The 27,520-nt window shown below is 49.9% G+C and overlaps 1 protein-coding gene across 1 annotated transcript; it reads left to right on the top strand.

The window, feature by feature from the left end:
* The first annotated feature begins 8,058 nt into the window (after positions 1-8,058).
* Positions 8,059-16,522, top strand: Neurl3 (neuralized E3 ubiquitin protein ligase 3). The gene is made up of 4 exons (XM_005339616.3): positions 8,059-9,627; positions 13,932-14,417; positions 14,553-14,624; positions 15,794-16,522. The coding sequence occupies exons 1-4, from the start codon at positions 9,600-9,602 to the stop codon at positions 15,985-15,987; spliced, it is 780 nt and encodes a 259-aa protein (XP_005339673.2). The 5' UTR covers positions 8,059-9,599; the 3' UTR covers positions 15,988-16,522.
* The last annotated feature ends 10,998 nt before the right edge of the window (positions 16,523-27,520 follow it).

Genomic DNA, 27,520 nt, shown 5'->3' with positions numbered 1-27,520 from the left:
ACATCGTAAGACCCTGGAAAAGAGTGATTGGCTGAGATGCAACTGAACTCTGTCCTCTGGGTTAAGCCGCACTGTAAACCCTCCCTCCATGCTCACACACTGCATGGCCCTAAACCTTCAGTAAAAGTCACTGTCTTAGTCTGTTTTCTGTTGCGATAACAAGACACCCAAGGCTGGATACTTTATAAAGAAAAGAGGCTCATTTAGTTCACAGCTCTGGAGATTTCAGAGCACGGCACCAGCACCTGCTCTGGGCCTTCTGGCTACATCACAATATGGCAGACAGCATCATGGTGGGAGTACATGCAAGAGGGAGAGATTACATGGTGAGACAGGAAGCTAGAGAGATTCAGGGACCAGGCTTGATTTTTTTTTACAATAAGCTACTCCCTCAGGAACTGATCAGGATCCCACAAGAACTACAATTAATGCCTTCATGGGCAGCACCTCTAGTGACCTAACCCCCTCCCACTGGAATCAGTCCTAGTCACTCGGTCTTTCAGAGCCTCAGTTTCCCCATCTGTAGGGTTCTCAAGTCCCGGAGTCAGTGGTAGCAGAGGGGGCAGCGAGCGGCCAAGGGCACTAGTCTCTGCTGTGATTCCTAGCACAGGAGGGGGACACCATGAGCCACCGGTCCACACCTGTGGGCTCAATGACTGAACGAATCAACAAGGGGACGGGCAGTTACACAGACGGACATACTCCTGTAATCCCAGAGGCTCGGGAGGCTGAGGCAGGAGGATCAGGAGTTCCAAGTCAGCCTCAGCTATTTAGCGAGCCCCGTAGCAACTTAGCGAAACCCTATCTCCAAATAATGGAAGCGAGGCTCAGTGGTTAGCGACCCTGGGTTCAATCCCCAGAGAAAATACGTGTCCACTCTGTCCACTTGGGAGTGGCAGGAATGAAATGTGCAAAGCCTAGTTACGTCCAGCCCCAAAGGAGACTCAGACCCCAGCTCTCCATTTCTCCTGCTCCTCCTCTGTTTGCCGCGCTGGTGACTGAACCCAGGCCAGGGCCTGGCGCATGCGCGCTCTACCACCAAGTCACGCCCCAACCCCCTTCTCCAGCTGCTTTTTTAAATTAGTTAATTTACTTTTTATTCCAATTTGTTCTGTATACAGCAGAATGCATTACAGCTCACATCACACATATAGGCACCATTCTTCATATCTCTGGTTGTACACAAAGTGTAGTCACACCATTCGTGTCTTCATGCATGTACTTGGGGTAGTGATGTCCATCTCAATCCACCCTCATTGCTAACCCCCTGCCCCCTCCCTCCCCTCCCACCCCTCTGCCCTATCTAGAGTTCTTCTGTTCCGCCCATGCTCCCCCTCCCTACCCCACTATGAGTCAGCCTCCTTATATCAGAGAAAATATTTGGCATTTGTTTTGGGGGAATTGGCTAACTTCACTTAGCATTATCTTCTCCAGCACCATCCATTTACCTGCAAATGCCATGATTTTATTCTCCTTTATTGCTGAGTAATATTCCATTGTGTCTATATGCCACAGTTTCTTTGCCCACTTTCTACTGAAGGCCATCTAGGTTGGCTCCACAGTTTAGCTATTGTGAATTGTGCTGCTGTGAACATTGATGTGGCTGTGTCCCTGGAGTCTGCTGATTTTAAGTCCTTTGGGTATAGACTGAGGAGTGGGATAGCTGGGTCCAATGGTGGTTCCTTTCCTAGTTTTCCATTTTTTATTTTTGCTTGTTTGTTCTAGTTGCAGATGGACACGATACCTTCATTTTGTCTGTTTTTATGTGGTGCTGGGAAACGAACCCAGTGCCTCACGCGTGCTAGGCAAGTGCTGTACCCCTGAGCCATAACCCCAGGCCCTTCTCCAGCTTCTTAAAGCTCAGTGGACACAGAGGAGGCTCCCAGGGGGAGAGAATGGGCTGAAATCTGTCCTAATTCTGCCACGATGGAGGGAGTCCCAGGAGATCTACGCGATGGTCACTCCTTGCCCTGCACCCCATGCGCACATGGCCTTGGGGGCCAGCCTTCCTTGGTCCCCGCGCCCTTCGCAGCCCTGTCCTCCCTGCACGCCTGGGCTGGGCGTCCCTCCACTATCCCTCCTCTCCTCACACTGGGACACCCGGGTTTCCAGCGGGCTACAGGGCGCCCACCTTTCCCAGGCCGCTGCGGCCGGTTGTGGTCACGTGCCTAAGCACTGGCCAGTGGGATGCGAGCTGAACTTTGGGTACCCTGTGACCTTCCTGGCTGTGCCTTTCAGGGAAGGGCTGCCACATCCTACGTGGCCTCGCTTCCTCCCGCGGGCTCCTGACCCCCGGCTGGGGTTGCTGATGCCCCTGCCCCGGTGTTTGGAGGAGCCGGGGCTGCCCTGGCTGCTCTGGACCCTGGACATGCCTAGCGCTCAGGATTCACTCCTGAATGAGCCCACGCAGGGCCCCAGGGCCCCACCCCTCAGCAGGAGGACTGTGGGACACACCGATGTCCCCCTTGGTCAGGGGACGGCTGCTGGCCCGCTGGTAAGAGCTGGACTGCCCAGTTCCGTGTCCCAGAGGAATGTGCTAGGCATCTCAGCCCTCCTGCCGGCCCTCAAGGTCAGCCCTCCGAGTCGCAGGTGAGTAAGTCGAGGCTTAGAAAGGACCACAGCGAGCCACCCGGCCATAACACTCCTTTATCTCCCTTCCCTGGTAGCTCTGCTGGGTCCATCTGGGTCCTCTGGCCCCGCCTGGCTGATCTCATCCACCCCCATATGACTGGTCACTTGAGCATCTGCCTCCCCAGCCCTGTCCTCCGGGCTAAGCGTCCATCTGGGTTCCCAGGTGACTTCAAGCCATCTGACGACCTGTAGCTGTCCCAACACAAACACCCAGGGCGCATTGTGATACTGGGCCTGTGTCCCTCCCCTGGTACCAGAGTCACGGCCCATGTCCCCAGGGCTTAGTCTTCACCCTCTCATGGGTTCCCTCTCCCTCCCTCATCACCTCCGAACATCACCTCTCTGTTTTGCTGTAGTTTATACCTGAATGTCCCCCACAGACCCCTGTGGGAAAGGCCTGGTCCCCAGCTCACCACTGTTGAAAAGTGGCAGAAGCTTTAAGAGGTGTGTGTGTTGGGGGAGGGGTCCCGGGGGAGATTTTAGGTCACTGGAGTTAGCAGGCCCTTGAAGGGGACCTTGGAACACTGGTCTCTCTTCTTTGGCACCTGGGCACTGTGAGGTGATTGGGCCTCTTCTCCCACATGCTCCTGTCATGACGTACTCTACAGTCACAGGCCCGAAGCAACGGGTCCAATCAGCCAGGTACTGAAAGCTCCTAAACGGTGAATCAAAATAAGCCTTTCCTCTTCTTAAGTTGATTTATCTCAGGTATTTGTTACAGTAACAGAAAACTCACTAATACATGTCCGATGGCTCTTTCCCCAAACCAGATGGCTTTCAGGTCCCTTGGTCCTCAGCTTCTGCTCAGAAACCTTCAGCAAGTTCCTGTTTTCTACAAAATAGAGCCTAGACTTTCCTCAGCATGGCCTTTGCAATCTAGGGCCTTGCTGTCTCCTCTCCCACAAACGGAAGGACCGGTGCTTCACTCTGTCACTGGACTGGTCAGTGCCATCTGCCTATCCAGCATCCATTTACCATTTCCTCCCTGTTTTATTTTATTTCATATATTTTTTTAAACCCTCTGGATTTATGCTCTCACAGCACTTTCATTAGGACATTTTTTTTTAAAGAGAGAGAGAGAGAGAGAGAGAGAGAGAGAGAGAGAGAGAGAGAGAGAGAGAATTTTAATGTTTATTTATTTATTTTTAGTTTTCCACGGACACAACATCTTTGTTTGTATGTGGTGCTGAAGATCGAACCCACATGCATGCCAGGCGAGCGTGCTACCCGCTTGAGCCACATCCCCAGCCCCAGGACCCCTGTTTTAGCTGGTCTTGTTGCCAGGTACCTCTAACACCCTGGAGGGAGAGGTGAGGCCATATGCTTGCTGCTCAAGCCAAATACTCAAGTTGGTAGGAAAATGGTTTTATTCAAAGGAATAAATAATGAACTTGATTGTTTCAAGAGTTCTTTCTCCCAAAAGCTTTTAGGAGAGGCCAGAGTGCATTAGGACAAAAGACGGGAGTTTCACAGGTAAGTCCCTGGAGCCCCAGTATCACATCAGAAGGAGCCATGACCTGTGGGACCGGCATCTGCATCTTCCTTTTAGATAAGCTATCGGAGTGCTCTCCTTAGAACTTAGAATACCAAAGGAGAGGGTGTTAGAGATGGAGGAGTAGATTGGAGGGATGTGGGAGGAGCAGCAAGTCCCTCAGCTGGATAAATACTGGTTTTCAGATCCACTTGCAGCTAGTTGTGGCTGTGACAGAGTTCAGGCCAATGACCTGTGAAGGAAAGTGTGTCCAGCCCTGCAGTCAGTCGGCTTGTCAGACAGCTGCTTAGTGGAAGGAATGCCCTTTGAGGCCTTGCTGCTGCTTTGTTTCATGGAACTCTGATGTGCCAGCCAGAGCTCCAGCAGCCCTTCTGGGCCACAAAGTGACCAGAGTATGGAAGCCAGTGGTAGAATGGTGGGACAGATAAGAGGAGAGCCTGGGACGCTGGACCACAGAGCTGTCACTGCCACCCTGGAGGACTGCCTACCTCCAACTTACTTTTGTGATCCTCCTGTAAGGGCTTGATTTTAAATATCTGTTCCTTCATAAACCTTTGCCTAATCCCTGGACATAACCTGCCATGGTTCCCCTAGTGTCCCAGGCCTGTTTGCCTCTCTGGTAGCAGGTACAACATGGCCTGCATGGAGTGGCTAAAAGACAAAAAAAAAAAAAAAAGACTGGGTGACCAAGACTGAGTGTCCGGGGACACTGTGTTATGCTCGAATTCGGGACCCCCAAAGGCCCACCAGAGACCCAAGATCGATGTAAGCAGCAAAGAGGTGTTTATTGCGAGCTAGCTCGGTCCTCCATGCACACAGCAACTGGTGACACTGAGAGGCCCCGAGCCCAGGGTTTGCAGCAGTTTTATACATTCTTTGGAGAAGGCAGGGACCCCCACATACATCATAGCCTCTCTTAGCAAATCATCACACACCGCGGGAAAATCAAACAACAACTCTAAAACATGATTAGCACATTCACTGGCGGGAACAAGTTGGAGAGGGGTGATTGGTCAGTACAAAAGGGGTATTCGTTTGAACTGATTGGTTTAAGCCAAGAGGGGTGTACGTGCTGAACTACAGGGTTTCCCAACACGTTATCAACCACCATAAACTACTGGGGGGTCATCTGGCAGCCCAGGTATTTCCCTGTCTCATGCTGATTGGTGGCTGCTAGGGGGTGGCTATGGCTCCCCACCTAGCCTGACTGAGTCAGGGACACCTGGGGCAGCAGATCTCTCCTGTTATTTGTAGAGAAACAACTTAGCAGGGTGGGTGTGTGCCTAGGAGTGCTCTGTGGGTCTTTCCAAGGACAAAGGCATGTCCCTTCCTGGACAGGCTTTGCTCTGAGGTAGAGGCTGGTTTTTCAACTGGCACAAAGTGGGCTGGCCGGCCGCCTTTGTGGCCCACTGTGTCCCTTCAGGTATGGGGACAGTCAGTGCCTTTCTCTCCACCAGGTGGCAGTGCTGGCCAAGCCCAGGGAGACTCCACCTTCACCAGCGCCTTCAGAAGGAGAATTTTAGGGCAGGGAGGGAATTTAGCCAAGGTGGATGCCATGGCACCGGAGGGTCTGTCGGGTGGGTTTTCTGTGTGTATGCACACCTGTGTGATCAGGTAAGGACCACCTGAGGGACCGGCATCCCAAGGGCCTGGTGCTCCTCCCCATCACCAACTCCCAAAGGGAAACTCCTCCTGAGCCCGGTAGGATGCGCCCACACGGGGTGGGGGGGTGGGGGGGTGGGGGTGGGGCTCTGAATCTCATCAACATCGCAGCCCTGAGGTTCACCGATGACTTGGGTAACAGTGGAGTCTTGCCCCAGCGTCCATGGGGACTGGTTCCAGAACCTTCAGGATGCCAAAATCCACTTCTCTAAAGTCCCTTCTACATAAGGATCTTCGATTTGTGTAAGTTAGAAATCACCTCTAGATTACTTGTGCTATCTAGTGCAATGCACGTGGTTGCTTGGCTGAATTGCTTCGGGAACAGTGACAGGGAAAAAAGACCTGTGCGTGTTTGATGCAGATGTGATTTTCACATCTATGCATTCTATGTGTGTGTATATTGAAGTGGGGAATTGAACTCAGGGGTGCTTAACCACTGAGCCGCATCTCCAGCCCTTTAAAAAATTTTTTGAAATTTTGAGACAAGGTCTTGCTAAGTTGCTGAGGCTGGCTTTGAATTCTCGATCCTCCTGCCTCAGCCTCTTGAGTCGCTGAGATTACAGGCGTGCACCAGGCAGGGTACCCAGCACAAAAGTACTTTTAATGATAGGACCCTGGGCAAATTGAGGGCTGCATATCACTGAGGGTCCCCATGAGGTGACAAAACTTCCCTGGGGAGAGAAAGGGTGTGGGGAGCTGCAGGGTGCAGGGAGGGGGTGCTGAGTCCTCAGAAGCCTCAGACCCTCTCATCCATCTCCCGACCCCAGCTTTGAGGGTTCACGGGGCCTCTGGGCATCCGGCAGTACCGAATACAGCCAGCAGGGGTCGCTCCAATCTCTGTCAAAGGCTCCCCTGTTTCCAGGGCCGGTCACACTCTTCAGAGCAGTTACAAGGACTTGCCAGACGCCAGCTCTGCCTTGCCAGTGGCACTAAAGGAAAGGGAAGGGTCCAGTCTCCATCGCGGGGCGGTTTACACACACACACACTGAGGCAACCAATCAGCAACTACCTGATAAGGCTTCTACTATGCGTCAGCACAGTCCAGCACCAGAATGTTAACTAATAACAACAAAATACTCACCAGGTGCCAAGTACCCTGAGTGATGAACCCCAGAGGGACTAATGGGAGGTTAAGGCACCGGCTCTTCAGCCACAGTGCAAGGACCGAATCCTGCCTCCCGATCATGGAACCAGTTGCTTGACCACTTTGTGCCTCAGTTTCCCTGTGTGTAAAATGGGAATGGTTGCAATAATTAGGGCCTGAGGAGTTTCCGAGAGGAGTACCAAGTTGATCTAGTGTGGTTCCAGGACAACAGTATCTTAAAGGGAGAAGTTCGATCTTTGCTTACCTGCTGGTAGGCTGGTGGTTAAGACCCCCAATTACAGATTAAGACAAGATTTCAGAAAAGACAGATTAATAAGAGAGAGGGCTTATTTAATGAGGGACTCAGGGCCCTCAGAAGTGTAAGGCCTGAAGAAACAGGGAAATCTGTGTGTTTTTACGCCCAGTGTGATGAAGTGTGGCTGTTTGTGCTGAAGCTTGGCTGGATGGAGGGGCAGGAACTGGTGGTTAGAAGCCAGGGGGAGCTCAGCCAGGCCGGTTTGTCCAGATTCTTTTCCCCGTCGCTGTCTTCAAAGGTAAGGAAGCCACTGAGGGTCTATGACCATCTGCTTCAGGACAGAAAGGCAAGGCCGCTCCTGCCTTCCCCCTTCTGCTGCCTTCCCAAAGGCGGAGGCACCGTATTTTAGGGGGCATGGACTGAACCTGTCAGTTTGTTAAAGAAGTTCACGTGGGAGTGAGTCAAGGGCTCACCTGGCACTCCTGTCCCCTGGACATTGGGCCCGAGGAGGCTTCACTATCTTGGAATGTCCACACGCACCGAGGTCCTGCAAACCCACCAGTCCCCCTGCGGGCTGCAGGTAGCCTGCAGGCCACAGCTGGCCCCAGTATTTTTCCAGACAGGCTGAATCCCCAGTCCTGGTTTCCCTGATAAGATGCTGCACACATCTCTCTGTGGGAATGTGGTTTATTGGCAGGGTGCTCCAGGCAGTGGGCCTACAGGTGGAGCCTGGGAGGGGGAGGAGGGAGCAGCCCCGCCCAGAGACTGGCAAGGTTGCCAGAGGGCACTAGGGGTTACCCTAGCCTGGCTCCCTCAGCTGGGCCAGCCAGGACCATAAACCAGGGGACGGGGCCAGCTGTTACCACCAAGAACTATCAACCTCGGGCTCCCTGTGATTGGCATTGACTCCTTCCCAGTTGCCCTTGGCCTCTGCAAAACTGCTTCTCAGGCAAAAAACCAGGAGCCTGGCGGGTGTGGCCTAAGAAAGGCGGTCCAGGCTTGCGGCATGTCTTTCAAGGTAACCAGGGCCAGGCTGCCGCCAACTTCCTCTCTCCAAATCCACAGCCGCAGCCTGTTGCCTGTTAGGCTGGAAGGGACCCCCAGGCCAGCTTATTGTGACTTCCTGTTTTATACCTGGAAACCCCAGGGCCCAGGGAGAGCAAGGGAGCGGCTCAAGGTAATACCAGGAGCAGAACCTGTCTCCAGATTCTCCACTCTCTCCTGCCCTGTCACTTCCCCAGCCTACTGCATCCTCTGTTCCCCCAGGGACATGCCCAGGGGCTATTCATCCTCTGAAGCGTTCTGAACAAGGACTGAAGGTGACATTGATCTGGGGTCTTGGGGCTGGCTCCGTCTGGGAGTGAAGGGCCAGGGTACTTCAGGCCTGCACCACAGTCAGGCCTTGGCACCTGAAGTTAGGAACACAGAATCCCCGCAGGCCCCAGACCTTCTGAGGCAATCTGTTTTTAACAAGATGCACAGAAGATTCTTTGCCCCATAAAAAACACTGGGCAAGAGAAAGCTCCTTCCTCCGCGAGCCTCAGTTTCCTTGTGAGCCATCAAAGGGACAGAAGATGGCTCTGACTTCTTTGCCAGAGCTGACAAGTCAGGAGCCAGCAGGCCTTTGGTGTGACCTCTGCCGGGCCATTTGCGTTGGGTGGCAAATTCTGCAGAGTAGAATTTCAGCTCCAGCAGGTCTGGGGGAACCACCTCCCCATCTCCCCTTCTGTCTGCCGAGCCCCCTCCTCTGTGCTGGAGACCCAGGGCAGACACCACTGCACACATTCTGAGATGCCACTCATTCAATTGAATTCCACTTCAGCAACATGGAGCACCTTCTGTATGTCAGGGCCTGAAGCAGTGGCCTAGGGGCACTTAACCACTGCGCCACATCCACAACCCTTTTTATCTTTTATTTTGAGACAGGATCTTGCTGAGTTGCTTAGCCCTGACTAAGTTGCTGAGGTTGGCTTTGAACTTGCAATCCTCCTGCCTCAGCCTCCCAAGTGGCTGGGATTACAGGCTTGCACCACCGCACCCGGCACCAGGGGTCCTTTTTAAAATTCCTCTGTCCAGGTCCCACCCTGATCAATGGAACCAGCGTCTCTGTGGGCAAGTCTGGACTCAGGTGCTTATTAACATGACTTGGGCAATTCGAATGCACAGCCGGGTTGAGATAGGTCAGAAGTCAGACAGAAGGCTACCCTAGCCCTACCCAGACCAAGTCCCCAGTTCCTGTTTCCTTTTCTCAGGCTGGTTAGCTGCAGCAAGTTTGCTGCAAGCCAGGAGAACTTACCAGGAAATCCCCAGGATATTGTAATGCTTGACAGCCAATCCAATTAATCATCAACTCTGTAACATGATCTCTGGCTCATAAAAAAGGGAACCTGTTGAGTCTTTGGAAACCTGACCACTGGTCTTCACAAGACAACTCTCTCCAGACCCAGGGACCTGTGCCCAAGGACCCCAGGCTGATGGGAGCCCACCTCTGCTCCAATGCCTGTGAGTATACCTCCTGCATCCCCTGAGTTGGGTTCCTGGGCCAGGGGTGCGAGAAGTGGAGAGGGCTGGGTCATGGCTGCAGTGGGAGTCTGTGGGGTAGAGGTGCAGGCAGTGTCTTTGTGGCTCAGGAGAGGCGTCTGACACCACTTGGCTCCCCGTGCCATGGTGAGTTTCCTGTCTCTGCAGAAAGTCCAACAGGACCTGGGTGATCTGGGTCCAGGATGGCCACAGTGATGCTTCTCGGGGCCTGTAGAGAACCGGGAATGCTCAAGAAGCAGGGCTCTTGAGCAGGTAGAATTTCAGCTCCAGCAGGTCTGGGGGAACCTAAAGCTCGGTTTCCTCATCTGAAGGCAGGGGACAATGCGACCCATCCTACTGGCTTCACAGGACTACTAGAAGGCACAAATCTACAGAGTGATCAGGCAGGAAGTCCCTCTGGGAGCCTCACCTGAGGCCACAGGTGTTCCTTAGTAGAAGGGCCTCTGGCGGGTAGAAGAAGGAGAACCAGGTCCTTCAGCCTCAAAGACAATCAGGACGGTGTGTCTCTGGACATGCCCTCCTAGGCAAAGAGCCAAAGCCACTGCTCAGGGCTCCCTGGTGGGCACAGAAGGCTCACATACCAGCTCCCAGACCCGCCACTGCTGTGACAATCTGGTCTACATTCCAGGCAGGACAATGACAGCGCTATAGAGGAGGCAGCCTCCTATTGAGTGTGGCTGGGACCTGGGCCTGGGGCCTGGGATCCCCTGCTTGTGGCTGGCAGAATGTGGTGTCACTGAGCTTCCCCCATCTCTGAGTGTGTCCCCTGCAGGGTGGGGAGAGGAGAGGCAGAGGCTGCAGATAGCTGAGTGGGCGCCTGGTACCCTCAAAGTCTTGATGGCTGAGGGGTGGCAATGAAGACGACAATGATCCAGAGGCCCTAGTGGAGCAGGCACTGACCCTATGACACTTAAGTTCTGAGACCCTAGCTGCAGGGATTCTGCAATTTGACTCTACCTGTCCCGGGGTGGAGACATTCCAAAGCATGTGATTAGTGCTTCCTGAACTTCCTGCTGCCAGGGTGGGTCCCTGTCCAGCCCAGCGTGCAGCCCTTGTCCCTCCACGGCAGCCATGGGTAAGTCCCACTGCTCCACTGAGCCTCGGGATCCTGCCTGAAAATGGGGCCCCCAATAACAGCCACTTGTGGGTGTGAGGGTGCTGGGGCACCTGGGTTCTCTGAACCTGTGTCAGCCCAGCCAGTGGGACAGACCTGCCTGGAGAGCCACTTTGGGCCCCTGCCCACCTCTTCCATTCCCCACACTGGGGATGGGATGACTGGGTGGCCTGTGTCACCAGGGCGACTCCTGCAAGGCTCTGGGGGAGGAACCAGGCAGAATGGAAGTAAGTGTCCACCCTTTTCATGCCCCTGTGACCCAGCTCCAAGTTCAGGTGGCAGAGCCCTGTGCAAAGGAAGGGAAGGGGACCTTGTGGGTGGTGTCTTATAGGCCCTTGCTGGGCTGCATGGACCAGGGTGGCTTCAGCCACACTCAACCTGGGCCTTGTGCAGTGAACCACCAAAACAACCGTACAGGAGAGTAAGTGCAGAGAGACTAAGCCCCAAAGAGCTCTGTGTTGTCCTGCTGTGGTGGCACCTTGCAGTGTCATGCTCAGGAGGCTATTGAGAAGGTGCTGCCTGTCTGAAGTAGGGACAGTAGCCCAAGTGGGCCACTGAGAGAAGGGTGCTCACACGTCCTGTCCGCCTAGGGAGAACACCTCCAGTGTGTCCCCTCAGTCCCTCTAACTTAGGTGACGTGAACACAGGGCTCCCAGTCACTCGCTGGGAAGGCTCCTGAGCTGGGTGGAGCTCCGCAGACTGTCAAGTTCCTCTTCAGGTCAAGGCCTGCTCTCCCGTCCTGCCAAGGGACTCCCGCACTCACTGAGGACCTTCCCAGGGAGTTTCCCCTGCTCCCTGGCCTGGGCCCAGCCAGTCCGTGCCCTGGCTCTTCCCCAGGATGTGGCTGGGCAATGAACCTTCCCTCTGTCCCATCCCTGCCCCTAGAGTAGGTCCTGCCAGGGGTCAGGCTGGCCTGAGTCTCGGTCCCAACTGTCTAGGGCATGGGACTGGGGGTGGGGACAAGGTGGGTGGAAACTCCCATCAGAGCCAGGAAGAGCTCTTCTCTGTAGGTCACCCTTTAGGCCCCAGGAGCTGAGTGTGGCCAGTCTCTAGTTTCTGTTCCAACAGGGACGGGGACCACTTTCCTGCAGGGTGTGTGCTGGGCAAGGCTGGGGCAGCTCCTATTTGCCCTTCAGTTTTGTTCCCAGAGGCTGTGGGGACTCTCAGGAACAGTCTTTCCTGCCTCTCAATGGTGACAGGACTGGTCTCTCCATGGGCAGGCGCTGATCCAGTTGAGTGTGCGTGTGAGGTGGCCTGCACTCTCTGGTCGGAGCTGGTACCAGGAGCTCCTACCTGCCCCCGGCCCAGCCAGGCAACGAATGCTTCATGTTCAGGGTCTCTGGGCAGGTGACCAGAGACTCCAGAGCCTTGTCGGGTGAGGGTTCCCGTCTCTGGCTAAGGAGACTGAGCCCCAGGCAGCAGGTCCGGGGGGCAAACATGACCCCGCTGCCTGCGCTGGCATCTCAGGGGTGGGTGCAGGGCAGGCTCGCTGATGTCAGGGCCTTGTGTTCCGGTTCTAGTCCAGAGGTGCTGACCCAGAGGCTCCCCCTGGCTTAGGGACAAGCCTGAGGAGAAGGGATCTGGGCAAGTGTGGACACCCAGGGCTCTGCGGAGGCCTGTTCATAGGTCACGAGGCACTTGTCCCTATGCCTTGGGGAAGGACATTTCAGTAGGTCAAGAGTGGATCACTGTGGTCTCAAAGGTGTCCCTTGTGCCTGGCCAGATGGAGTCTCCCCTCCCTGGCCCCTGCTGGGATGAGGCTGGCTTGTGCAGGGTCAGGGCAGACCAGGGGAAAGCGACCCAATTGGGGGACGTAACCTTGGCTGGGTTCTGGTTCAAGTTCTGAATAAGTTTACCTCTTTTTATTTTTAGTAGGGACTGGGGATTGAACTCAGGGGAACTCGACCCCTGAGCCACATCCCCAGCCCTATTTTGTATTATTTAGAGTCGGGGGTCTCACTGAGTTGCTTAGTACCTCGCCATTGCTGAGGCTGCCTTTGAACTTGCAATCCTCCTGCCTCAGCCTCCTGAGCTGCTGGGATTACAGGTGTGCACCACCATGCCTGGCTTTTTTTTTTTTTTTTTTTTTTTTAATATTTTATTAGTTGTCAATGAATTTTTACTTTATTTGTTTACGTGTGGTGCTGAGAATCAAACCCAGTGCCTTATATATGCTAGGAAGTGCTCTACCACTGAGCTACAACCCCAGCCTGGCTCTTTTTATTTTTAACTGCAAAGCAGTAGCCAGCTTCCAGGCCCAGCCCTGGAACAGCAGGGCCACAGCCTTGTAGTCCTGAAGGAGGAGGGGCCCAGGGGTGGGAGGTGCAGTCCTGGGGCAGGAAGCTCCACCAGCTTCCTCCAGGCTTCAGATCCACAAGGACCAGCCAACAGGGAACTTTCCCTTCCTGGCTGCCAAGTGGCGTCCTCTGGGAAGTCCCCTGGTTGCAAAGCCCAGTACTGGCTTTGTTAAGACAACCTCTGGATTCCCAAGAGATGATCCTGGCCTCCTTCTCCAGCCTGCACCCCTACCTGCTCAGGAGCTGCAGAGTCCCTTGACTCCCAGGATGAGGAGTCACCTTCCAGGGTGGGGCAGGGCCTCCACCAGCAAAGCAGGTTCCCTGTGGGGAAATGTCAAGGTCAAAGAAGCAGACAGAAAAGAACCCGCCATCTGCCAGAGAATTCCCCCGTTGGCATGTGGGCCCAGCTACTCCTGGGCTGGGCCCCAGAGTGAGAATAAATGGACGTAATAAACATAAATACGTGGGCCTGCTGTGCCCACTGAACACGGCAGTACCTTTGGGCAGATGGGGTTTAGAGGCTGGCACAGGCATTGGTGTCTTTCATTTTCTTATCCTCCTTGGGGAGAAGGAGCATTTAGTAGGTTTGCTGAGGAAATCAGATCCAGAAGTCAGAGTGGGCTCCCACCAGGCTCTGAGCAGATCTCCGGGCGTCCCTGGGGTGAGGGGTGAGAGTCTGTTCAGGGAAGGTGCTGCTGTCAAGGCAGCTGGGCAAGGTGGACACGACCCTCCAGGGGATGTGAAGGTGGCCCAGAGTGCTGGGGATCCTGGGGTGCTGGGAGTTCCCTCAAAGAGCCAGTGGGTCCGGGCCGGGCTCACATTGACTTGCTCCATGTCCCCACCCTGCCCCACAGCCACCGAGGCTCCCCGAGAGGCGCTGCGCTTCCACGAGGACACCAAGGGCGCGCAGGTGTATCTGGACGCGCTGGCGAGCACCGCGTGCAGGCGCGCCACCTTCTACGACGGCATCGTGTTCAGCCAGCGGCCGGTGCCCCCCGGAGAGCGGGTGGCACTGCGCGTGCTGCAGCATGAGGGCGGCTGGTGCGGTGGCCTCCGCGTGGGCTTCACGCGACTGGACCCTGCGCACGTGTCCGCGCCTAGCCTGCCGCCCTTCGTGTGCCCGGACCTGGAGGAGCTGAGCCCGACGTGGGCCGCGGTGCTGCCTGAAGGCAGCGTGCTCCCCGGGAATGTGGTCTGCTTCTGGGTGGACCGCCGGGGCCGGCTCTTTGCCAAGGTCAACGCGGGCCGCCGCCTCCTTCTGCGGAAAGGCCTGCTCCTGGGCGCGCCGCTCTGGGCGGTGATGGACGTGTACGGCACCACCAAAGCCATCCAGCTGCTGGGTGAGACAATGGGGGACCCGAGTGCAGGCGCGGAGGGGTGGGGCAGGGGAGAGGGACAGCAGGCTTTGCCGCAGGGACAGGCGGGCTGGAGCGCCCGCGGCTGTTCCCCCGGTCCTGACTCCCTCTCTGTCTCAGACCCCACAGCCAGCCTGGGTCCCACCGCCATGCCGGCCGTCCGCAGGGAGGAGGCTGTGCCTGAGCAGGAAGGTGAGTAGACTCCCCAACCTCCAGCAGCCCCTCCGGAGCGGGAGGAAGCACGAAGACGTGGGGCGCAGACAGCGTCAAGTCTCTCCATCCCCAGAGCCGGGGATGGAGACTTTAAAGCTCTGCCTTCTAGAGCAAGGGCTGGCTTTACAAGTGACAGTGCTCTTGTTAGAGCATCATCAGGAGCACATAATGCTATCTATGCCTTTGCTGTACAAAAGTAATCTACATTCATTGTAAAATTTTGCCAAATAGAAATAAGATTAAGGGATACAGATTTTTTTAAATATTTATTTTATTAGGTGTAGATGGACACAACACAATGCCTTTATTTTTATGTGGTGCTGAGGATCGGACCCGGCTAGCGCTCTACCGCTGAGCCACAATCCCAGCCCCAAGATTTTTTTTTTTTTTTTAATGGTACCAGAGATTGATCCCCCAGGGGCAGTTAACCACTAAGCCACATCTCCAGACCTTTTTTTCTTTTTATTTTGTGACAGGTTGCTTAGGGCCTCTCTAAGTTGCTGAGGCTGGCTTTGAACTTGCAATCCTGCCTCAGCCTCCTGAGCCACTGGGATTACAATCATAGTACCAGGCCAAGAAGAAAGTTTTTAAAACCACCCGGACCTCTTGGGTGGATTTCTTCCAGTATTTTTAGCATAGGTGTGCATGCAGGCGCAGATGGACAAGTGTTGGGCTTTGTTTTCTTTTTTTTTCAAAATTGGAATTTCATAATCCACGTCCCCATGTTTCATGGTGGTCCTCTGAATCCTGAAACCGTGGGTAGCCCTATATACTTGGCTTTTCCTATAGATGCCTATGAAGAAGTTGAATTTATGAATTGAGTATAGTAAGACATTCCCAACAATAACGAGTGATAAAACAGGATGATTCGGTAGTGTAATAGCAATCATTTAAAATTCATGAATTTTATTTCTGGAATTTTCCAGAAAAAAATTTAATATTTTCAGACCACAGGTAACCATGAGATCCAAAACCTAGACCAAGGGCGGACGACCGTGTGTCCGTCTTCTTCCCTTGATCACATCAGGAGCGTGGTCACGTGAGGTCATCTTCAGAAGATAGCACCCTTCTCTGTCCTGGGATCAGATCATGAGAAGTGGCCCACCCCTTGCCCCACGTGCCCCCAGCCTGTGTTCTCTTCTTTCCAGTCACACCGGACAACGAGTGCATCATCTGCTTCCACCATGCTGCCGACACCTGTCTTGACCCCTGTGGCCACTCACACTTCTGCAGCTCCTGTGCCCAGCGGATCTTCAGGGATACCGCCACGTGTCCTGTGTGTCGCTGGCAGATCAACGCAATTGCCACAGTGTGGTCACCTAGGACTGGGGAAGGCTCGTGAGAGAGGCTCCCGGGTGTAGCAGGTTGGACCTATCTCTGCAGAGGGAGCAGGCGCAGCCCTGCCCTCATCCTGGCCTGGGGTCAGGGGGCCTGGCCAGCAGCAGGCAGGACAGAGAGGGAGGCAGGGAGCTGGTGGTCACTGTACTACTCTTTCCCCAAGGGAAAGTTGGGCTCGGGACAGTGTAGCAAAGAGAAACCTCTCTGCCCACACCAGGGTGTTCCTTTTCGGGGTGCTGTGTGCAGAGGGGGTAGTGGATTCCTCATTTCTGTCGCCAAGGCTGCGGTTCTCTGTCCTGCGGCCCCAGCGTGTTGAAGACCTGGAGCGGGGAGGCCTGTCAGTGGAATTTACTGGGTCCTCTCCCTCCAGTCCCCCACAAAGTGACCTGTAGATGTCTCTCAGGGTGCTTGTGAGGTTGTGATGAGATTGTGTGACTAAAGACAACCCAGCACTTGAAAGTGCACCGTAGTTATGATATCCTCAACATTTCTGAAATACCACAATAAAGTTTGTTTTGTATGAATTTTTTTGATAATAACTGTGTCCCCCTTTTTTGTGTGTGCTCAGTGGGAGGGGGTGAAGCTCTAGTCACGATGCAGGACATTCGGTAACCTGCCATCCTGCCCTCCTGCCCTCCCTAGACCACTCTAGACTTGCAGGGGGTCTGGCTGGGCTCCGGGTACCCAGGCCCATGGGCTCTATGAAGCTGAGCCTGTGCAGCAGATGGTCCAATTCTCCCAGAGCCCTCAAGTCCCAGCCAGACCTTAACCTAGCCACACTGGGTTTTGGTGCCTGGCCCGGAAGCTCTGGCCCTGACAAGGCAGGAGTTAACCTGGGAGCTGCCTCAGCAGGTGGGAGTGGCAGGGGAAGCCACATCTATTACTTTGCTATTGTTCTCTGCTCTGTGACTGCCTTCAAAGGGACATTTCCTGGGTGTATAAAATAGGGGGTTCAAACCTATTATGCTATTTTTTTTTTCAGATGGACACCATACCTTTATTTTATTTATTTTTACATGGTGCTGAGGATTGAACCCAGTGCCTCACATGTGCTAGACAAGCGCTCTATCACTGATGCTCAACAGTTTTCATGATGGACACCTCCATCAGAGATGTCTCTGCAGCCCCCTCACCATCCCCAGGGCCAGGATGTTGGGTTGGGTGATACCCAACACTCTGAAGTAGGATCCCTCTCTGCCACCCATAGTGCTCTAACTTTCAGCATGTGACTTGACCTCTGTGAGCTTCTGTTTATCTGTCCAGTGGAAATAAGTTAATTTTCTTTCTGGTAAGTTGCGAGGATCATGAATATATAACCTCTAGCTACAAAGTGCTCAAAATATGACATCTCCCCAGGGAAAGGGCCTAGGGGACAGTAAGCCAGGCATCAGGGTCCAGGGGTGGATCCTGGCTCCCACTGTCTTTTTCCAAGGCCCCCCAAACCTCCCCAACTGGGAGGATTCCTAGGGACTCGTGTGTGTGTGTGTGTGTGTGTGTGTGTGTGTGTGTGTGTGTGTTTGTGTGTGTGAAGGCCTGAGTATTTAGATCACTGGTAGTATCCTGGATTCAAACCCCATTATCCAAAGAAAAAAGAAAAGAAAGAACCCCCCCCCACACACACACACACCAGGGTTGGGAAGAACATATTGGGGTGTGAATTCCTTGGACAACTCCATCCCCCTAAATATTGTCCCTAGTTGAGCTCCATGACACACACCTGTAATCACAATTTGGGGGGCTGAAGCAGGAGGATTACAAGCTCAAGACAAGCCTCAGGAACCTATCAAAGCCCTAAGCAACTTAGTGAGATCTTATCTCAAAATAAAAAGTAAAAATGGCCAGGGATCAGCTCAGTGGTAAAATGCCCTTGGGTTCCATCCCCAGTACCAAAAGGAAAAAAAGAAAAAACAATATTGTCATCATCTGACCTGTTTACAGTTCCTTGGTAAAACGTCATTTACAGTATGTCATCATTAAACCCAACAGGGAGCTCTCGCCATGGAAAAGCCCCCACCCCCAGGACATTACTAATCCCCTTTGGGGCTCTCCGCATGGGAAAATTCCTATGTCCGGGACATTTGTCAGTTTTAATAAGTTTTAATTGCTTAACGTCACCGCTGCCTAATACAGTGATGCCTGTGGAGGCAAACAGAGTTGCCATAAATTTAAAAGGAAGATTAGGGAAATGAGATGTCCAAGGAGAACTTTGAGAAGCTCTAATGGATTCCTAGGACTCTGAAAAGCTATGCATATTCTCCAGAAAGACCTAGGAGGTTCCCAGTCTTTGGCTGATCTTGAGGCTTTGGATAGGCAGGAAGTGGAGATCAAGACAGAGTTGGAAACCGCCAAGGGAGTGAGGGTTCACCTCAACCCACAGCCAGAGCTCCTGACAATCAGTGGAAGTTTGCTAGGTCAAGGCCGTTAAGGAATTCTTGGTCCAAGCATTAAAGTGAATCACTGAACTAACTGAAGAAAGACTTCAATTGGCTGCATGTTACAGGAAATAGAGACTTTACCGAATTAGCCCAAGAATGTCACTAAACAAACAGCAGCAACAACAACAACAAACCTCGGAGGGGAGAATTTTTTATTTTTCGGGGCTGCTAAATTATATTATTAAAAAAGGACCGTGTGGGGCTGGAGTTGTAGCTCAGTGGTAGAGCACTTGCCTCCCAAGTGTGAGGCACTGGGTTCGATCCTAGCACCACATAAAAACAAATAAAGGCATTGAGTCCATATACAACTAAAAAATTTTAAAAAAAAATAAGGACAGGCATTGCCAAAGGCAGAAGAGCGTGGAGATTATTTAAAAAATAAATAAATAAAAATAAAAATAAGGACAGGTCTGGGGATGTGGCTCAAGCGGTAGCGCGCTCGCCTGGCATGCGTGTGGCCCAGGGTTTGATCCTCAGCACCACATACCAACAAAGAAGTTGTATCCGCCGAAAACTAAAAAATAAATTTAAAAAAAAATGACAGTTTTTTTTTTTTTTAAAGCATGAAACCTATAAAGAAACAGAAAAGTTACACACACAATTAGTCACTAGAAACTGTCTCTGAGAGAACTAACATGATGAATTTTCTAGACAATGACTTTAATTCAGCTACTGTAAATATGTTCGAAAGGAGGCTGGTAGCTCAGAAGTAGGGTTTGTGCTTAGCATGTAAAAGTTCCTGGGTTCAATGCCCAAGATTAACAAATGAAAGGAAATCATGTGTAAAGAATTTTTTTTTTTTTTTTGAGAGAGAGAGAGAGAGAGAGAGAGAGAGAGAGAGAGAATTTTTTTCAATATTTCAATATTATTATTATTTATTTTTATTATTTTATTTTTCAGTTTTCGGTGGACACAACATCCTCATTCTATTTTTATGTGATGCTGAGGATCAAACCCAGCACCCTGCGCATGCCAGGCTATTTGAGCCACATCCCCAGCCCATGTGTAAAGAATTTTAAAAACTGGGGCTGAGTTGGGGCTCAGTGGTAGAGCGCTTGCCTAACATGTGTGAGGCACTGAGTTTGATACTCAGCACCACATAAAAATCAACAAATAAAATAGAGGCATTATGTTCACCTAAACTCAAATTTTTTTTTTAATTTTAAAAAGTATGTCAGTGATGTAAGAATATCAGTAGAGAATATCAGTAGAGAGATAGAAAATATTAAAAATAGAAATTCTGAAGTTGAAAAGTACATTATGTGAAATAAAAAATCCACTAAAGGGACTCAGCAGCACATTTGAGCTGGCAGAAGAAAGGATTAATGAACTAGAAGATATGGTGATAGAGATTATCTGGTCTGAAGAATAGAAAGGAAAAGGAACAAAGCCTCAGAGACTTGTGAGGTACCATCATCGTCCACCGCATACAAGTCATAGAAAATCCCAGAAGGAGAAGAGGGAGATAAAAGGTGTGTTAATCATCATTCAGCTGCTGTGATAAAATACTCGAGATAAACAACTTTAAAGGAGGAAAGGTTCATTTTGGCTTACAAGTTTCAAAGGTTTCAGTCACAGTCACTTGATTTCATCATTCTGGGGTCTGTCATGAGACAGAACATCAAGGTAGCCGGAGCATGTGGCAGAGGAGGCTGCTTATCTTGTGGTGGCCAGCTAGCATAGAGAGGAGGGCACCAGGGACAAAATATCTTCTTCAAGAACACATCCCCAATAACAATTCTCCAAAACGTTTCTACCCCCTAAATTCCCACAGCCTCCCAATAGTCCATTAAGCTATGAATCCATTCATGAGTTAATCTATTCATGAGGTTAATGCTCTTATGATTCAATCGCTCCCCCCACCGCAAAACAAGTCCCACCTCTGAACACTGCTGCATTGGAGACCAAGCCTTCAACATATGAACTTTTGGTGGGACATCTAATATCCAAATAATTACAAGGGAAAAGAAAAAAAAATTATAGAGGTCCAAAGATTCTTATTTCAATGAAAGATATTAGTCTACATATCCAAGAACCTCAACAAACTGCAAGTAGGATAAACTTCCAAGTTATCCTCATTCTCATGCCCCACTCCACCTTCACCTTAAGAGGACAGATGAGTTCCATGCTGGGATACACTGCAGTCCAATTGTCGGAAATCAAAGACAAAGAGGATCTAGAGACAGAACAAGAATTTATTACATACAAGGGAACCTCAATAGAAGCTAGCTTTTCAGATGATACACTGGAAGTATTGAAGGAAAAGAATAAAAAATTCTATAACCACAAAAACTGTCCTTCAAAAGTGAAAAAGAAATTCAGAAATTTATTTATTTATTTATTTATTTATTTATTTTTTTTTTTTAAAGAGAGAGTGAGAGAGAGGGGGACAGAGAGAGAGAGAGAGAATTTTAACATTTATTTATTTTTTCTTAGTTCTTGGCGGACACAACATCTTTGTTGGTATGTGGTGCTGCTGAGGATCGAACCCGGGCCGCACGCATGCTAGGCGAGCGCGCTACCGCTTGAGCCACATCCCCAGCCCCAATTTATTTATTTTTTATTTTTTAAAGAGAGAGAGAGAGAGAGAGAGAGAGAATTTTTTTAATATTTATTTTTTAGTTTTCGGCGGACAGAACATCTTTGTTTGTATGTGGTGCTGAGGATTGAACCCAGGCCGCACGCATGCCAGGCGAGCACGCTACCGCTTGAGCCACATCCCCAGCCCGAAATTCAGAAATTTATGATAAAGAATCAGAGAATTCACTGCTAGTACTCTTGCTGTATATGAAATAGCTACAGGGGTATCTTCAGACTACAATGAGAGGAACAATCTTTAACCTTTCTTCCAATTTTATAGATAGAAAAATAGAGAGCCAACAAGGCCCTTATTAATAATGAGACATGAATTAGAATCCTTATTATAACCACACTGATGCAATCATTTCTTCATTCACTCATCAAATTAATTCCAAAAACAATGAAGTACCAGGCACTAGAAGGCATTTTAGTACAAGCACAACTTTATCTGTGTCTTTGGGAGTAGAGATGGGTAATAAATAATCATAGTACAATACAGCAAGTGTTAAAATAGTCTCCACAAAGAGCTTTTCAAGTTGTAGTTCAAGATGGCAGACCAAGTTATTTCTCTTTGTTCTCTCTTTATTTTTCTTTATTCAAAGTCTATAAATCACTCGGAATGACTTAAGTAAATTATAGAAAATACCTGATGAACAGGGATTGGGGATTTAGCTCAGTGACAAGTGACAGAGTACTTGCCTAGCACATGCAAGGCCCTGAGTTTAGTCCTCAGCCCTTGGGGGGAGGGGGGGTGGGGGAAGGAGAAGAAATACCAAAAACATAATCAAGGTAAAAGAAAATACCTGGTGAACCAAACACTATAATAAAAGATGGAAAATGTATGGGATCAGATTGCAGGTAGAAACCACGGGCCAAAATCAGAGAAGAGAACTGCGGCCGGCAAAAGGCGGGAGCAGCTCTAGGGATGATTCAGACCAGAACTTGGGAGCTGGGAGCTGGAGGCTGAAGTATCACAGAATGCACAGCCGGGAATTCTAACCTCAGGCCAGACAGTAAACCTGGGAGCTGTTATGCAGCAGCTCTGAGGGTGGATATCTGTATCAATGAGGCAAGGCAAAGCCCAGAGAGTGATTGCCTTTCAGAACAGGAAGCCTCTTTGTCTGGAAGGCTAACTATTGGCTCAGCTACGCCCAGCAGCACATCCCAGCCCTTCCTCATTCTATTTAGGCCAAGTCATGGCTGCACATCCCATCCCATCTTGCAAGAATGCCTGGAGCCTAGCAAGGAATCTTAGATTCAAAGGTTAAGTTCACAGCCAAGAGCCAAATGTGTGAGCAAAGCAGATGTGATGGGAGAAAAGGGACCCAATGTTTATGTCCAGGGAAAAAAAAGAAAGAAAGAAAGAGAGAGAGAGAGAGTGTTAAATAGGGAAGACAGACAAAGGCTTTCAGATTTAAGTACTGTTAGAAGCAGAAGCGTATCAAACTGAAAACTCTAGATACCTTGGGAATTATAAATGTGATCATTGAAATAAGAAACTCATCAAATGGAGTAAATAGTAGAAAAGATGTAATTGAAAAAAAAAATCAACGAGCTGGGCTTGTAATCCCACGCAGCTCAGGAGGCTGAGGCAGGAGGATCTCAAGTTCAAAGCCAGCCTCAGCAAAAGTGAAGCACTAAGCAACTCGGTGAGACCCTGTCTCCAAATAAAGTTCAAAAGAGGGCTGGGGATGCGGCTCAGTGGTTGAATGCCCCTGAGTTCAATCCCCTGTACCTCCCCGCGCCTCCCAAAAGAAGGATCAATGACCTGAATTGACCAGAATGCACTGCAAAATTACCAAGAATTCCAATGTATGGATAAGAAGGATAGATGACATCCAATAGGGACTGCAGAAGAAAATAGGGAGAATGGAGGAAAGAGAATATGAAGAAAGGTTAGAGAAGTGTATTGTCCAGGACGCTAAGCCAGGTCTTTGGTCTGGAAGATTCCAGGCACAGTTCAGGGCAGTGGACACCTACAGAAATCAGGAGCGTCCAGTGAACATTTATCAACTGAATGCTGAGACACAGTCATCTCTCCTCACCCTCTTCAGGACTCAGAAGTCTGGCCACAATTGCAATTTCCAAGCAGAAGTTTGAAAAAGAATTCTCTGGAACTTCTCAGCAGACAAAAGTTCTCAAAATACTGACATCCAGGCATTCTTCAATGAGATGACCGTCTCTGTCTTCCCAGAGGTCACTTGTCATGCACCACCTGGGGCTTGGAGCAGAAAGACTTATTTGCATCCTAGCCTTAACTTTGAGCATATATCTAAGAATTTCCAGTCATCTCAGGAAAACTTCCCAAACAAAAAAAAAAACAAGAAAGAGTAACTTTGAGAAAAAAAAGGAATAGAAAATTGAAAGGAAAAAAGAAAAAGAAAAAATATTGCTCTTAATATTCTCACCGAATTCAAGGAGATACTGTTTGGGAAAAAAAAATAAAACAAGGGGGCTGGGGATGTGGCTCAAGCGGTAGCGCGCTCGCCTAGCATGCGTGCGGCCCGGGTTCGATCCTCAGCAGCACCACATACCAACAAAGATGTTGTGTCCGCCAAGAACTAAGAAAAAATAAATAAATGTTAAAATTCTCTCTCTCTCTCTCTCTCTCTCTCTCTCTCTCTCTCTCTCTCTGTCCCCCTCTCTCTCTCACTCTCTCTTTAAAAAAAAAAAAAAAAAAAAAAAAAAAAAAAAAAAATAAAACAGGGCTGAGCATGGAGGGGCACATGCCTGTAATCCTAAAGACTTGGGAGGCTGAGGCAGGAGGATTGCAAGTTCAAAGCCAGCCTCAGCAACTTAGTAAGGCCCTAAGACACTCAGCAAGACCCTTTCTCTAAATAAAAAATAAAAAAGGGCTGGGGCATGACTCAGAGGTTCCCTGATGCCCAAAAATAAAAGAGAGAGGGAGAGAGAGAGAGAGAGAGAGAGAGAGAGAGAGAGAGAGAGAGAGAGAGAATGAGAGAGAGACCAGAAGAGGAAGTTCTTACCCAAACCAAAGGTCTTGTGATTCTAGTGTGAAAGGGCCCACCGGTGCGCACAGACGCTCCTGAACTTGGGACATGGGCACCTCCTGGTAACCCATCAACAATAGGAAACACAGTGAGTTCCAGGTGCATTGAGCACACCCGACCTCCCACGCATCCCCCCCCAACCCTACAGCACACGGGAGCAGATCGTTGCTTCCTGTGGTCCAGGGCTGAACCGCTCGCTGCTGCTGCCCAGCACGAAGCGAGAGGACCACACAGAGTGCCACTAGCTCAGGAAGGATCCATTCAGCACGGGGTTTCTGCGGAACGAGTATCACTTCTATGCCATCGTGAAGTCAAGAAATCATAAGTTGAACCATCATAAGTTGGGGACTGTGCGGAAATCCAGAAAACTGAGGTCAAGGAAAAGACCCTGTACCATTCATTCCAGAGACATTGAAAAGGTCATATGCAAAGCATCAAAAATCAAAATTGCTTCACCCCTCCGGAGAACGGCAATGGAGAAAAGGTATGAATAGCTTGTGTTTGAGTAGATAATGCTTCCGATTTTTTGCTCAATCCATTTCTTTTTTTTAAGTATTTTTTAGTTGTCAATGGACCTTTATTTTTTAAAATGTATTTACATGCGGTGCTGAGAATTGAGCCCCATGTCTCACACACGCTAGACAAGTGCTCTACCCAAGTTCATGGTATATTATAATTAACTGTCCTGCCCAACAGCGGTAAAGCCCCAAGCTCATTCCTCAGTGCACCTAAGGCTGGTCCCTGTCACCACAGCTTGCCCTTGGATCTGTTTCCATTCCTTTGATAGCTCACTGCTGCTTTAATCTGCATCTTCCCAGCTCTGGTGAACACAACCACCTAGTCACCTGTCTACTGGGCCCTTGACCTTGGCCACTTTCCTTGGGAGCCATCGTGCATTTCGCGTTGGTTGTAAGTGTCAGTGCCGTATGCATTCAGCACCACTCCGTTGCCTGTTATCTATGTTCAAAGTCTCTACTTCTTGTCTGTTAACTTGCTGTTTTAGTCTTCTTTGTTTTCTCTTTTGTCATAGAGAAAGTTTTTTTTCCTGACTTTTTTTTTAAAGAGAGAGAATTTTTTTAATATTTATTTTTTAGTTTTCAGCGGACACAACATCTTTGTTTGTATGTGGTACTGAGGATCAAACCCGGGCCGCACGCATCCCAGGCGAGTGCGCTACCACTTGAGCCACATCCCCAGCCCTATTCTCCTGACTTTTTGAAACAATACATGTGTGTATTTTGTTTTCAGCTTTAACTATAATTGACATATAAAATCGTACATGTTTAAGGTGGAGAATGTGATGCTTTAATCTATGAGTATATTGTGAAATGATAGTCACAATCAATCTAATTAACATCCATCTCGTTGCATAACTAACTACAGTCCTCAGGCTGTGCATTAATTAAGAACTTGTTCATTTTGTAACTGAAAGTTGGTACCCTTTGACCAACATCTCCCTGACACCCCCCACTGGTCACTCAGGGACTTCTATGATGTCAACTTCTTTAGATTCCCTGTATAAGTGAGACCCTGCAATATTTCCCTTTTTGCATCTGGTTTATTTCACTTAGCATAATGTCCTCCGGGTTCATCCCTGTGGCTGATAATGGCAGGAATCCCCTCTTTTAAATGTCCGATAATATTCCATTGTGTGCACAAACGCCACTAAATTTTCTTTACTCATTCATCTGTCAATGAATACTTAAGTTGTTTCCATGTCTTGGCTATTGTGACAATGCTACAATGAATACAGGAGTACAGATGTCTCTTCAAGACCTGGTTTTACTTTGGAGATACATCCAGATGCAGAACTGCAGGATCATCTAATAGCTTTAATGTTCTTTTTTTTTTTTTAGAGAGAGAGAGAGAATTTTTAATATTTATTTTTTAGTTTTTGGAGGGCACAACGTCTTTGTATGTGGTGCTGAGGATCGAACCCGGGCCACATGCATGCCAGGCGAGCACGCTACCGCTTGAGCCACATCCCCAGCCCGATTTAATGTTCTGAGAGACCACCGTACTCTTTTCATAATGGCTGTATCAGATTCCATCCACCCACAGAGTATAAGTCTTCTCTTTTTTTCCACATCCTCACAAATACTTTTTGATAATAGCCATCCTTACAGGTTTGAGGTGATAATCTCATTGTGGTTTTGTTTGTAGGACTGAACCCAGGGCTTGTGCATGTTAGACAAGTGCTCTACCACTGAGCCACATTCCCCAGGCCTTTTTATTTTGTTTTGCAACAGGGTCCTGGTAAATTCCCCTGCTGTCTTCCAACTTGCAATCCTCCTGCCTCAGCTTCCCAAGGAGCTGGGATATAAGTGGATAGCACTGTGCCCAACTCATTATGGCTAGGAAGTCCCTCCTGGGGTATGGGAGGTTGCTGGATTATAGAGGAAGGGTGGAAAGTCTGAGTATCCTAAGAATGTTCTAGCCGCTGTCCTTGGGACAGGAAAATGTCTGGGAACAAACCCTCCATACTCCTCAGTAGGTAAGTGGTAATCATCAAATGTGCCACAGTTATTAGGAATGAGTTGTCACTATGCTCCTAACGTACAGGATGTAATACGTACCAAATGTCATGTTCACGTAATACATAAAACGGCGTGTGTGTGCACATGCGCATTGGGAAGTGCATAGCTGGGCACCTGGAAAGGTAAAGGGAGTGGGGAGTGGACATGTGCATTGTGCTGCAATGTTTAATTTTTTTTTTTTTCGGTAATCAAAATGGATTTATATATTGGTTAAGAAAAAAATTTTTGCTTTGGAAAACGGTCTGCTGATTCATCAAAAACTTAGAGTTACCTATGACCCAGCCATTCCACTCTTACCTGTATTATACCCAAGAGAGGAAACCATGTACCCACACAAATTCTGTACACAAATGTTCATGGGAGACTTATCTGTGACAGCTTCAAAGTAGAGTCAACCCCAGTGTCTGTGAGCTGGGGAACAGGCAACAGAAGGTGGTGTTCCTCAGAGTGGAAAACTATGGGCCATTGAAAAGCATGAAGGGCAGTATACCCACAAGCAGGGGGAGCCCAGAGGACTGAGCCTGTGACACAGGCCACACAGCAGGGTTCCATTGACATAAGATGTCCAGAATAGGAAAATTCAGAGACAGCAAGTAGATTAGTGGGTGCCAGCGCTAGAAAGAGGGGGGCATGGAGAGTACAGCTAAGGAGTATGGGTTTCTTTTTTCTTTCTTTTTTTATAATACTTTTTAGTGTAGATGGACACAATACCTCTGAGCCACAACCCCATCCCCAGGAGTGTGAGTTTCATATTAGGAGGAGGAAAATATTCTAACCTTGACTGTGCTGAAGGTTGTGCAACTTTGTGAAATACTAACACCCACTGAACTAGCCGGGTGTGGTGGCGCACACTTGTATCCCCAGCGGCTCTGGGAGGCTGAGACTGGAGGATCCCGAGTTCAAAGCCAGCCTCAGCAAAAGCAAGGCGTTAAGCAACTCAGTGTGACCCTGTCTTCAAATAAAATAGGGCTGGG

Source organism: Ictidomys tridecemlineatus, chromosome 12 (genome assembly GCF_052094955.1).
Source record: "Ictidomys tridecemlineatus isolate mIctTri1 chromosome 12, mIctTri1.hap1, whole genome shotgun sequence".
NCBI lineage: Eukaryota > Metazoa > Chordata > Mammalia > Rodentia > Sciuridae > Ictidomys > Ictidomys tridecemlineatus.
This window is presented reverse-complemented; position numbering and strand designations above follow the sequence as displayed.